The sequence below is a fragment of the Apis laboriosa genome, unplaced genomic scaffold, assembly GCF_014066325.1.
Source record: "Apis laboriosa isolate Shangri-la unplaced genomic scaffold, ASM1406632v1 scaffold71_cov137, whole genome shotgun sequence".
NCBI classification, from domain to species: domain Eukaryota; kingdom Metazoa; phylum Arthropoda; class Insecta; order Hymenoptera; family Apidae; genus Apis; species Apis laboriosa.
This window is the reverse complement of record NW_025224229.1, coordinates 1,430,404-1,444,873: the sequence shown is the minus strand read 5'-3', so window position 1 is coordinate 1,444,873 and position 14,470 is coordinate 1,430,404. Positions and strand designations below refer to the sequence as shown.

The following is a 14,470-nucleotide window of genomic DNA, read 5'->3' as shown; positions in this document are numbered from 1 at the left end:
AATTTAATCAGGATATTATTATCATTTTGATCATATTATTTTAAATCTTATTCAATTTATAGACATTTCTTTTACTAATAATAATATAATTCAAATTATTATTAATATTAAAAAATTCTTATTATCAAAAAGTTTTAATAATATAATAATACAAATATATTCAATTCTTTATACAAACTAAATAAATTGACAATAGTTAATTAAAAAAAAAAGGAAAAATAATTTCATATTTCATATTAAAAGTAGTCAAAATAGGAACAAGTGATTTATTTTATTTTACTATTTTACTATTATTACTATTTTACTATTTTATATTATTATATACTATTATTACTATTTTACTATTTTATATTATTATATATTATTATTACTATTTTACTATTTTTGATATTCATTTATATATAATTGAATATATTATTATTGTTTAAATTGTTTAAATATTGTAAAAATATCAAGATTATCTAAAAATTAAAGGAATCAAAAGTTTCAGTTCAATAAAAAGAAACATAAATTTAGTCATAAAAAAATATGTGATTCTGTGTGATGATATGTGTNTCTAGATTCAAAACTTGTAAACTTGTTCCAATTAAACCACCAATCCTATCGATCTCTCCGATGGAATCTCCAATATATCGTGTCTCCAGATTTAATATTTTTCGAGACGAAATGTCGTGTTCGATCCCCGTAAGCAACCCTCCTCTTCGTGCAACTCACCTTATGCCCCACCTTCTTCCATATATATACATATACATATACATACGTATAATAAATACATATATTATTTATTATACATATGTATAATAAATATATATATATATATACATATACATATACATACTTTATATATACTTATATATACTATATGTATTATATATGGAATGTTAAAAATATAATATATGTATATAGTTTTGTAAAATGAGATAAAGACAGAATGAGAGAGCAATACGATAAGTAAAACTTTATCTATTATATATTGTTTTGTCATCATCACTTCTTTAATTTTTCTTGTCTATATAAAAATAAATTAATCAGAAATTTCTTTTAATACAAATATTATAGACAAATATTATAAACTATTTATTATAATTATTGTTATTTAACTATTATTAAATTATAGTATATATAATAATATTATAATATATAATAATAATTAATATATAATAATAATTAGAATGTTAATATATTCATAAAATTCTTTTAGAAATTAATTTCAAGAAAATAAAAAAACATAAAAGTTAATATAAAATGTTGTACGAAGTTAATATATATAAATATTGATTGTTTATTAAGTTATAAGCAATTGAAGTTTATATTATACAAAATGAGATACAAATAAAGTGAAAGAACTTTTTAACCATGGTTAATGTGTTTGTCTCGCTCTATCTTTATTCATTTAATGCCAATATGCATAATTTAATTTAATTATAATGCAATAAATAAATCTCAATCAACATTTATCTATACCAACTTTTGTGTTTATTTTGATTTAGAATCTTCCAAAGATGTTCTACTCTATATTATAATATATTAACATATTATCTGTATAATACGAACTCAGAAGCAATTTAGCCTAAGAAGAATAAGAATTAAAAAAAAAAATTTTCATTCAGATTTTCAAAGATTCTTATAAGAATTTTCTTGGAAATATTATTTTCTGAATTCACAGTAATTGAATATGATAAATATATTAATGTATTTGAAAATTGTTTTTTATTTTATTATATATTTTCTATCAACAAGCAATGAATTAAAACTTGATTATTTAATATTTATATTATATTATAAAATGTGCATAAATAAAAAAATGTCTTAAGTTTTATTATCTTTATTTAGATAAATAATAAAACGAAAACATGCAAGTTCATAAAAAAAATAAGATAGAAGAAATTGAGATAGATTGAATTCTTTTAATGTGAATATTTTATAAATAGATTATAGATATTTATACTATATTTAGAATTATTTTTTCCAACAAAAAAATGCAGTTTTTTATAGCTTAAATTATAAGAAGAAAATGGAGTTATACATATTTTCTACCATTATCGAATAATCAGTTTCGAGATCGATTCTGATAGATACAGTAGATATATATAAATATTATTTATTTATATATATCATTTTAAATATAAATCGCAAGAATGTAATAGAAGAACTCACAATCAAAAAAGATAGCTATGTAAAATGGTATACAGTTTTCTTAGTTGGAATAATCAACATAGTTGATTACAAATTATTTTTTTAATTATTTTTCCTATTTTTATTAAGTTTTTTATTAAATAACTTTTTTCTATTGAATCCACGAGAAGGTTTATATTTTTGTCTGATGTAACCTCTATACATAAATTCGAGAAAAAATGTGAATGTGAACCTAGATATAGAATTGCATAATAAATATATTAAATATTATATAATATTTTTTTCTGTTGAATCCACGAGAAGGTTTATATTTTTTTTCTGAAGTAACCTCTATACATAAATTCGAAAAGAAATATGAATATGAACATAAATATAGAATAATAGATATATTAAATATTACATAATATTATATAATATATATATAATATTTCTATTATCTGCTTTTTATAAAATGAAAAAATATTAATCTTTATATACTCGATGTATTTCAATTATTATTATTGTTTTTCAATTATATTTCAAATTATTAAATAAGATTCTTTTTGATAAAATAAATATTAAACAATATTATATTATAATTCACAATATTATATTTTTCCACAAAAAAAAATATTTTTCTTAATAATTATTAATAAAATTTGATATTGAAAAAAAAATTTTCATAATCTTTAAAAAAAATTTAATCCTGGAAGGATTAACAATACAAAATTTTTCTTAATGAAAATAAAAAAATAATTAGAAAAATTATTTTTCTCCAAAATACATTCTGCATAGTAAATGTTTGATAATTACAAGATCAGTTTATATAGCTGCAATGATTCATCATTAAGGAATGATTTGTCATTGAATCAAGGGATCGCTTGATACATTAAAAACTTACAATATTGTGATATTAATGCTTGCAATATTTACTATTTTTAACAGGAAAGACAATACTAATAAAAATAATAACAAAAATTTTCTATTTTTTATTTTTAAATCAAACTTTTTATCAATATTATATTTATGTATATATTTTGTGTTGTGAGATATATTATTATATTTATATCTAATTATATTATTATATTTTTTTTAAAATAATATAAATTATATTTAGATGAAAAAAATACAAGTACAATTCAAATTATATTATGTTTTATATTTAAAAAATATAATATAATTTGGTATTATTTTTTTATGTTGATTTCTTATTTTTATCAAAAAAAATCTCATAATTAGGTTAATAAAAAGACATAAAGAAAAAGTTCATTAAAAAGATATAAAGAATTTGAAAAATTTATTTTAATCGTCTTAATTCTCCTTCCTTATTTTCTTTTATTCTCCTTTATTCCGAACTCTCTAAGTTGACTCATATCGGCATTGACAATAAGAATTTTTCCAATTATTCAATCTTAGAGACACTATATCGTAATTGATATAATGCATTGACGATAAGATTGATAACTTGAAAGAGAATAAAACATTTACGCCCATACGTTTAATAAGCAACGTACCGTGTCGAAACTACGTACATTTAATATACGCAATTTAAGAAAAATTTTAATTTTATAAAAATAGTGCTACAAAAATAAAAATGCCTGGTGAGTAATTATCTAATATATTTTGTACAATATAATAGTTTATATAATGTATTAAACAGTATTTTGTGTATCTGATGAGGAACAAAATAATAATTATATATATAATTTGTTATAAATGATGAAAAATAAATAAAAATAATAAATATAAAGTAATAATATAACAATAATAAAATAATAATAATAAAAGTAAAAGATAATACTAATAAAAATAATAAAATAATAAAAAATTCAAAACAAATAAAATATTTTACGATGAATTAAGGAAATAAAAAGGCTTATATTCAAAAATCGTATAAAATTATGGAACAGTAGAATTGCTGATTGTTTTCTTAAATTTCATATTCTCAATAAAAAAGAAAAATATTTGATATATTATTGTGTATAATAGACAGAATTTCTATAAAAACATTATCAGAAAAATGTTAGATATTGTGATAATATTAAAAAAATAATAATAGAAACAAAAAAGCAATAATAAAAAGCATAAAATCTCTCTCTCTCTCTCTCTCTCTCTCTCTCTCTCTCTCTCTCTCTCTCTCTCTACTGAATTTTTAGTAATATTATAAATGTATCTTTTTTAATTAATACTTTTATCATAATATTCAATGTCTTTAAATTTTTTCTTTTTTAAATTAATTTTTATAACATTATTTAATAATTTGTTTTGTTTTATTATGTCTTTTAATTTTTTGATTTTTATTATATTGTCTTTTTATCTTTCTGTTTAATACTTATAAATTGTTTTATCAAGTTTATATTAAGATGAAAATCAAATTTACAAATTAAATTTTTTTATTAAATCGCTTTTTCATCTTCTTGTTATTATACATTGTAACTTTATTTTATTAAAAAAAATATTGCTAATTGTCGTCCACGATTTAAATTAAAATTAAGTTTTTTTTAATAAATCGATATATTTGAGTATCCATTTTTATATTTTATTTACATTATAAATTTTGTAATAACTTCATAAAATTATACGATTAGAATTTACAAGATATGAGCATATAACATAAAAACATTATTACTTTCATACATTATATAAATATTCTGATTAAATAATGTAATCAGTAAATTGTAATCAGTAATTTATTATTGTAAACATATTTCTTTTTCTATATGATGAATACAAAGAGACACATTAATTGATATTTATTTTTTTATATAGTTCAGTTTATTTATATAATATGTATGTGTAATTATTATAATGATTTTAATTCTAATTAAATTAATATTCCCAATTAATTAATTGCTATTAATTGCTATAAATTTTAAATTTATATAAATATTTATATGTTAATAAAAATTATACATAAAATACATTAATTATACATAAAATAATTTACTTAAATCTAATAAGTGATTCTATTCAAATGTAAAAAACATTTCTACATTCGGTTTTATCGATATTGATTTCTGTTATAGGATATAAATGGGTTAGGTATACGGGTGCTCGTTACTTCGTACCTGGAATGATCTCAGTTGGCAAGGACTTGGATGGTATGATACTTGTTGTTGGACGTGCTTACCATAATGGTGATATGCTTCCTGCTAAGGTGAAGCCAGAACATGGTGTCGCTTATGTCGCTCATAGCGGAAAAGAACATATGAAGCATGAATTTGAGGTAAAATTATATATTATTATTAAAACTGTATTACAATAGAACGTTGAATATTTGAACTTGGAAAATAAATTGATTGAATAAAAATAAATAGTTTTTCAGATAATTAACTACAAAGAATTAAAATTGAATATAAATAATTAGAAATTAGCTAATTTTCACATATTCATGTTTATTACATATTTAATAAGAAAAATGCTTAATCATAAATAAATTACTTTTAATTATCATCGGAATACATATTATACACAATATGTAAACAATATTAGATAATAAACATGTTTATTATCTAATGTTAAAATAACATGTTAAAATAGTTTTAAACTAGTTTAATAGTTTAATTAGTTTCAGAAATATTTATATTGAGTACTCGAAAAATTATATATTAATAACAGCAATTTAATATAAATTTTTATTTATATTTAATATTTTTATTTATTATTTTATTTTATAATAATAGTTTAGTTGTTTAAGAGGAAAACAGATAAATAGAATATAAAAAATTATATGTTAAAAATTAAATATAAAATATTTAGGGACATTTTTGCAATCTATTATATAAATATATACTTACATATGTGACTCACCTCATGTTCGGATAATCGATGATTCAAATACACAAAATTCAAATATCAACATTTTAGTCTATTTTAAGTAACTTAGTTATATGAAAAATATTTAAAATACATTGAATGTCAAGAGATTTATATATTTTGCTTATAATATCAGTACATCTTTATTGTGTGTTACATTAAAAAAATTTAATTATTATTATTTATATATTATTATTTATAATAATATATATATATATATTATAAATATATATTATTATTTATTTATAATAATTAAATTATTATGCACTATAATACATAATAAATATGTTCTATAATTCTTAATAAGAATAATGCTTTTGAATAAATTAAATGGTTTTATTAATTTTGGTTATCAATGACTATTAATAAAATATATCATTATATATTATTATATATCATCATATATCATTAATGATATGATAATTAACATGATAATTAACAAAATTTTAAAATGTTTAATATAAATACAATTTTGTTAATTTTTTAACAATTTTTAATGAATATTCATGAAAAACACGTTACGTGTTTTAATTTCAAAAAATTCTTCAATTTGAACATGAACTAGAATTTGAATTTTTAATATAAAAAAAAAAAATGAATAAATAAAAATTTCGATGTTATCATTTGATATAGTAAAAATTATTGCATTTGATTATTAAAAATTATTATATTATCTATAATGTTCAAAATATAAAAATTGTATTTCATACATTTGTCGATATTGATATTTAGCGATATTTAAATATAATTTTACAATTTCCTATTTATTTATACAGAATTTTAAAAGAATTGAAAAATGATGAATGAGTTTTATTTCCTCTAATTGAGATTTTTAAATGTTTAAATAATAAATATACATATATTTGTAAAGTTTTTTATTTGTAGATATTGATGCACGCCGATTTTCGGTGGATTCCATCGAGTAATGGTCATGTTCCGCCAGATGCAATTGAAGCTGGAAGAACGGTAGAAGGAGAAATACTTTTTGTTGGTCGAGCATATCAAAATGGTGTACCATGTGTAGGAAAGGTATGTGAATATAAATTTATATATATATATATACATAAATTTTCTATGGAAATAACAGAAACTACAGAAAATTAAAAAATAAATTTTCTTTATTATATTTTATTTAGGTTTATATAAGAAAATATTGTTTTTTAGTGATCTGTAATAGTCATTCAAATGTATCTATTTTATTTTGATTGCATTATTCGATCCATTGATACTTTTTCAATCATTGAAGAAAGTTATCTTTGAGTTATGTTTGAATTTCTATTTAGATTTTTATTTAGATTTTTATTTTTATTAGTTCAGCAGATCTCAATTATGCAAATAGTTGCAGCAATTTCAGAATTAATAAATTTATCATTATAATTAATTAGTTGAATAAATATAAATTGAAATCGATATGTCTTTAATCATCTATTATTTTCATTCATCAATCGAAAGAATCCTAATCTAAAGTTTCTGCACAAAAATATTTAGATATATCATTAGATATATGATATTTTTCATATCAAATATATAGATAAAGATATTTCATTATGAAATTTATCATCTTATACAAAATGAAATGAAATAAATTTTTTATTTTAATATAATTTGTATCTTTATATTATTAAAATAAAATAATAATATGACATTGATAACAATTGACATTTAGTTTAGTAATTTAAATAAAAATTGATAATAGATTTTATAAGTTATATTGTATATTAAGATAGAACAAAAAAATTGTATGATTATTTTCTAATAATAAAAAAAGATCTCTATTTCAAATTTAATATTTAAAAATAATGTATCCAGTAAAATTAATTTTTGAAATAATAAGAGATTTGAATTTTTAATTTTTTGATTTTTTTAAATATATTTTATTATTTTTTTTATTAAAATATCAATTTTTAATATTTTTTCTCGAATCTTGTAAATTTATTCAAAATGAAAAATTATTATTTGAAAAAATAATAAAAATGTGAAATATAAATTAAGAATTTTTGCAAAATAATAATTTTTTTTTAATTTATTTCAAATTGAAAACCAAATTTTCTTCATCTATAATATTTCATAATTTCTTCATCTATAATAAATATTAATAATTAATATAAAATTATTTTTATATAATAAGAAATACTGAAAATAAAAGTTGTATTACTTAAATTATTTAACAAAATTTTTAAATGCTATTAAAATAATTTTTAAGTAATTTGCACTAATAAAAAAATTTATTGATCAAATTAAGATATTATGAATTTATTATAAATATTAATTTTATTAGTTTAAATATTATACAAGACAAGTTTTACTGGCTATTAGAATTCATGAATAGGAAAAAAAAATTTTATTTTTATATTTTGCATTAATTTATTGCATAATTATTAAATTATTTTTTGTAGTGTAATATTTGTTTTGTACCTGTTATCTTTCTTAATAAATATATATTTCAATTAAAATTTATTTTATTATATACTAAAATTATTTCAAATTTATTATCTTATGAAATATGTAAATTCAACTTAAAAAATAATTATAATTATATATTATTAAGTAATAAAAAGATATTCAATATTTTAGAAAAAAAATTATGTGTTTTTTATTATCATTATTATTTATATCAAATAAAAAGTACTTACAAATTATATAATATCTCATATCTAGTATTAATATAATTAATATAACCAAGCAGAAAATTATTATTTATTATCGAAAATATTATATTTATAAAATTATTGAAAAAAAGGAAAAAATATTTATTTTTATAAAATCATATTTTTAAGAAAATTTAATTTAAACATTTGTTTAGTTTACATACAAACAAACATATTTTTTCGAATAAAAATGCTCACTATGATTATGACTATAATTATAATCATTGATATTATTATATATAGTATATTGTTAGAAAGAAAAAGGGAAAAAAATTTAAAGAAAATTTTTCATACTTCAATTTATTAATTAAATATTGCAATCATTAAAAACATAAAATATCATGACACTTTTAAAATATTCATAATGTTCTAATGAGAAACAGAATAATTATGAATATTAATAATATTTATTATTATAAAAAAATTCTTCTCTCTGATTTTAATGACTTTGAAAACTTTGAAAAACATTGTTAAATTCAATATTCTGAACAATTTTTTCCTATTAGCATCGATTAATTTTAGTTTCTGAGATTCGTAAAAAATTGTCGATAATTTTATAATAAATGTTTTTTTTATTATAATTATGGCAATGTATCTCTTAGTATTAGTTAATATCGATTGCCAATACGCTTTGACAGCTAAATAATCTATTCAAATCTAAATTTATTTTTTTAGTAGCTTATAATATCTGTATAAATAAAAATTGATTTATCCTTCGCAAAATAAAAATTGTGCATAATAGATTAGTATTACTAATTTAAGTAAGCATTATTAAATTCAACTTAATTTAATCTAATTTAACATAATTTTAATTATGTCAAATCTTAACTTCTTCATTCACTTGTTGCACATGCTGCACGCTAAATGCATCGACGCGACAATGGTTCATGGCTATTATATTTAATAGTTATCGATTAAAATCAACGATCATATAGAAAAGATTAAAAATATCATGTACATAGAAGAATTAATTAAATAGTAACGAACTTCTTTTTGCTTATAACTCGAAAACCGAACAACATATGTATAAGGAAAAATTGTTCATATCTCTCGATAAGATATTACAAGAAATCGATAAGAAGAATTATTTTATAAATAATTATTATGAACTGATGAAAGGTTTTTATATCCTTTTATATTTCACAAAAAAAATGAAGTTTCAAATAAATTAAGATAGATATTAAATTTTATGCATATTCTCAATAATATTTTTTTTCCTAATTATAATGAATTGATAAATTCTATTTTAAACCAATGTCGATGATTATTTCTACAATACAAAAGGTAATGAATCATATCATGAATTATATTATAATTAATTATATTATAATATAACATTATAAATATATCATTTTAAAATTATGATATATAAAATTTCTTTTAATAATAAAATTTCTAATTTTATTTTCCGTTTTTAAGCTTTTAAATAAAAAATTTCTTTCCTCTTTATTTGGATTTATTATATCTCAGTTCTATTAAATATTTATTTATAGATACATAGAAGTCACGGAGTAATATATGTACCTTATGAAGGCAGAGAAATCCCATTGAGAGATTACGAAGTGCTGGTATTACATTAATTTATAAATATTACGAAGCAAATAAAAAATTACTGCAATATATGATTATTTTTTCTTTATTTTTTGCCTGAATCTCTAAAATTTCATTATAAAATTGAATTATAAAATATCAGAAATATACATATGTATAATTAATTTAAATTTATAATTTTGCAAAAAGAAAATATATTTTGTCATGTAAATGATGAGAATTTATTTTTCTGTCATTATTAGAAAATTCATTATTACATAAAATATAAAATCTGATTATTAAAACAATTATTATTTTTTATTTTTTAAAATATTTGTAATTTATATATATTTTTTCCTATCAAATCATTAATCAAATTTAATTGTTTAAAATTAAATTTTTTGTTTTTGTAAATATCAAAACTATGTAAATTTTTATTTAATAATTAATATTCATGTTTAATTTTATATATAAAACTTACATTAATTTAATATATTATATATACAAATATAATATAAATATATTCAAATGAAATTTAATATCTGATTATATCTGATTATTCGAACTTTAGATGAGCACCACTTAACTTATATAAATGTAATCTTAATATAATTAGAATATACACTATAATATAATATATAATATAATTAATATAATATAATTAGTATTATATATCTATACGAAATACATAAAAATTTAATTTATTAAGCATTATAAAATTATTATGTTCGCAAATTTATTTCTAAATAATATTTAATATAATATAATTATAATTAATATTTTAATATTAATATATATTTTAATATATATTAAAATTATAATTATAAAATTATAATATAATTAATATTTCTTTATAATATTTAATATAATATTATACAATTTAAAGAAAAGTTTTCGTGAATTTTTTTTATATGAATATGAATTCCTATTAATTGAATAAGAAATCATAATTTATGAAGGAATTAATTAAATGAACAACTTCTATTACATCAATAGTTTGCTTATTTAAATTACATATATTTGTATATCTATATGATTACAAATATATTTATCTCTTGATAATATAAATAAGTTAATATAAATAAAATTCTATTTTATTAAACAAATTGTCGGACGATAAAACTATAATGTAAACTTTTTTAACTTACTTTTGAAAATTTATCAAAACACAAATCTCATCATTAAATAAGAACAGCGATATCATATTATTTAAGTATATCGAATTTTACGCATTGATCGCGTAAATCATATATTTCATGCAGAAATATAATTTTTGATTCATCAGAACGATAATATAACAAGCTATTAAATATTATTGCATTTTTTTTTTAAAATTCAAAACGTTAAAAAATAAAATCGTCATTCATATATGATTAAAATTATTTCTTATTGAGATATAATATATTAAGATATACATATATATTGTATATATATTTTCATATTTTCATTGATTATTAATGTGATGGGACACATTATTTCGTGATACATTATCATTTATTAAAAAATAAACTGATTCATCATTTGAAGATTTTTCGTCATCACATCAAGAAAATAACATGATGCAATTAAGTTAATTTGGATTCGAAAATATTGTATTATTCTAATATTGATTTATTTTTATTACATTATTAATTTATATACAAGAAAAAATTTTTTGTATTTTTTTGTATATTATAATGTGATTTATTTTCTATTTTAATACTGATCGATATGGAATACAATGTTGATATAGAATAAAATAATAAATCACTTCACTGAATAATGTTTAATGATATAAGGATAATATAACGAGTATTTAAGTCATTTTATTTATCAATTAGGTATCAACGACTCAATTATCAACAATTAATCATAAAATAAAAATAAAAATAATTACTATAAACTCATTTATCAATTACAATCGATTATCATTGACTATCATTATTATATTATATAATATTTATAATTTTATATATATTTTATATTATATAATATAAAATAATATTATCTAGTATGCAATCAAATGGTGATTTTTTGAACTATCAATATTGTTGCAAATTGTGAAATCAGTTCAATTCTAATTCTTAGTCTAATTCTAATTCTAAATCTTAAATCTTTTTTTCTTTAAAACTATAAGTTATAAATAAATATAATTGATGATATTTATTAAAATATTAATAGTTGCAATAGAAATATTTCATTTTTCAGTTACATAAAAATTAATATAATATAATATATATATGTACATCATATGCATATGATGACAAGAAAAATATAATTCATGATATTCGATAGTTTAATATTTGCAAATTGAAACATTGAACCAGAAAATCTCATTTTAGAAGTTAAATCAACACTAAAAATCTAAAAAATAAACATGCATGACTAATTATGATTATTTAAATCAATATTATTGTACAAGATTGTAAAATTATAAATATAAAATAATATAAATAAAATGATAAATGCATCAAAGAAAATCGTAATATTTATTTACGTATTTTATATGTATAAATATTCATCTTTATATATAATAAATATCAAAAAATAAATAATAAATATAAACCAAAATATAAAATAATATTTTATATGTATACATTTTTTATATAAAATTTGTAATTTTATATATATATATATATTTATAAATTATCTATATACGTTTTATTTCATAGATATAATCGAATCTGTGAATTTGATTGTTTAAATGATGGCTGTCGATCGATAGCTACTAAGAAATGATTCATTGTGACCACATTCTAAAATGTGATACAGACGAGTGAGTTTTTTGCGATATCTTTGTAATCATATATTTTTCCTTGTTTTCTCAATGAAAAAATGAAGATAGATATTACAGCATTATATTACATTACAAATAAAAATTATGCATATGTATTGGATCTAGATCAGTCAAATCTTGTAGTCATTTATGTAACAATAAAAATCATTTATATCGAACTTAATATTGTTATGATACAAATTAGCTTTATTCATGGAAATCGATCTTTATGATCAAGCTGAAGTAATAAAATATGATCATTGAATGTATACAATAACAATAATGTATACAATGTACAATAACAAAAGTTTGAATAAATGAATATTATTGAATAAATGAATCTTTGAATTGAATTCATGAAATATTTTCTTAATATATAATCTTTTTTATAAATTTATTATTTTAATCTTTTTTGTAAGATATAATTTTTCTAAATTTATCGTAAATAAATTATTCATATAATAAATTATTCATTTATTGTTGTATTCATAAATAAATAAAGCTACATTATAATATCGATCAAGCAAAATTTTGGTTCGCCAAAAATTATAGTCATTTTTCATAAATTCTATAAATAATATTAAAAGACATACTGACTGAAATAAATATTTTATTTCTCTCAAATGAAAGAAAATTTTATAGTAAAATCTTCTTTTATTTTTAAGAAAGAATTTTATTCATCTAAAGAAGAAAGAAAACTTAAGATTCAAAAGTCAAAAGCCAATACCAAATCGACAGAATTTAAGACAAGAAAGCAAACTTTCAAATATTGCTATTTTGCTCAGAGTTTTTCTGTGATTTTTCTCTAAGAGAAAAGATTATTATCACGAAGAAGGCCATGTAAATATAGAATTATCTAACATGTCTTTTTCAAACAGAAGTATTTATTTGACACAGTAATGGATGAATCAAAGTTACTTTAAAATAGAAATTGAAATTAACGCTTGACATAGACGCTTTTTTATTATAAAGTATTAGACTTTTCACAGAACAAGATTGAAGTTGCTATGACTTGCTTTTTTTAAAAAACAGAGTAATATTATTTATATTAATATTGACAAAAATTTCTAAACACTGTACATTTTATTAAAAACTATTTTTATATAATTCGTTAACATTATAAAGTAATCATGTTATAAAAAGATGTAAAGAAAGATTAATAAAAACTGTAATAAATAGCATTCTTTCTTCTATTGATTCCTAGTTAAATATGACTATCGTAATATCTATCTAATTTAAAATAGAAATGATTAGTCAACTTTAGTTTTTGATTTTTAGTAAATTATGTAAGCGAAATATGATTGTATCTATTTATTGTATCTAATTAATTGTATCTATTTAAAACATATATATTTAACTATCTGATTAAATAATTAAAAATAATATAATGATAATAATATTTAAAGTATTTTAATGTTTTTCTTGCATATTAGTAACTAATCTTATAGTTGGAGTTAGTTGATTATAAGTACAATCAATTAAACAAATGTTATTAGCAATTTATCTTAATTAAATAATATGTAATGTGTCTTAATAAATAATCATATGTTAAATTAATCATATGTTGGATATTTTGAATAAAATTCTATGTAAGATAGAATAATAG

At 17.7% G+C, this 14,470-nt stretch overlaps 1 protein-coding gene across 1 annotated transcript; it reads left to right on the top strand.

Moving 5' to 3' along the window:
* Nucleotides 1-3,589: 3,589 nt before the first annotated feature.
* LOC122719230 lies at nt 3,590-10,201 on the top strand. The gene is made up of 4 exons (XM_043944881.1): nt 3,590-3,716; nt 5,142-5,341; nt 6,817-6,960; nt 10,073-10,201. The coding sequence occupies exons 1-4, from the start codon at nt 3,710-3,712 to the stop codon at nt 10,157-10,159; spliced, it is 438 nt and encodes a 145-aa protein (XP_043800816.1). The 5' UTR covers nt 3,590-3,709; the 3' UTR covers nt 10,160-10,201.
* Nucleotides 10,202-14,470: the final 4,269 nt, after the last annotated feature.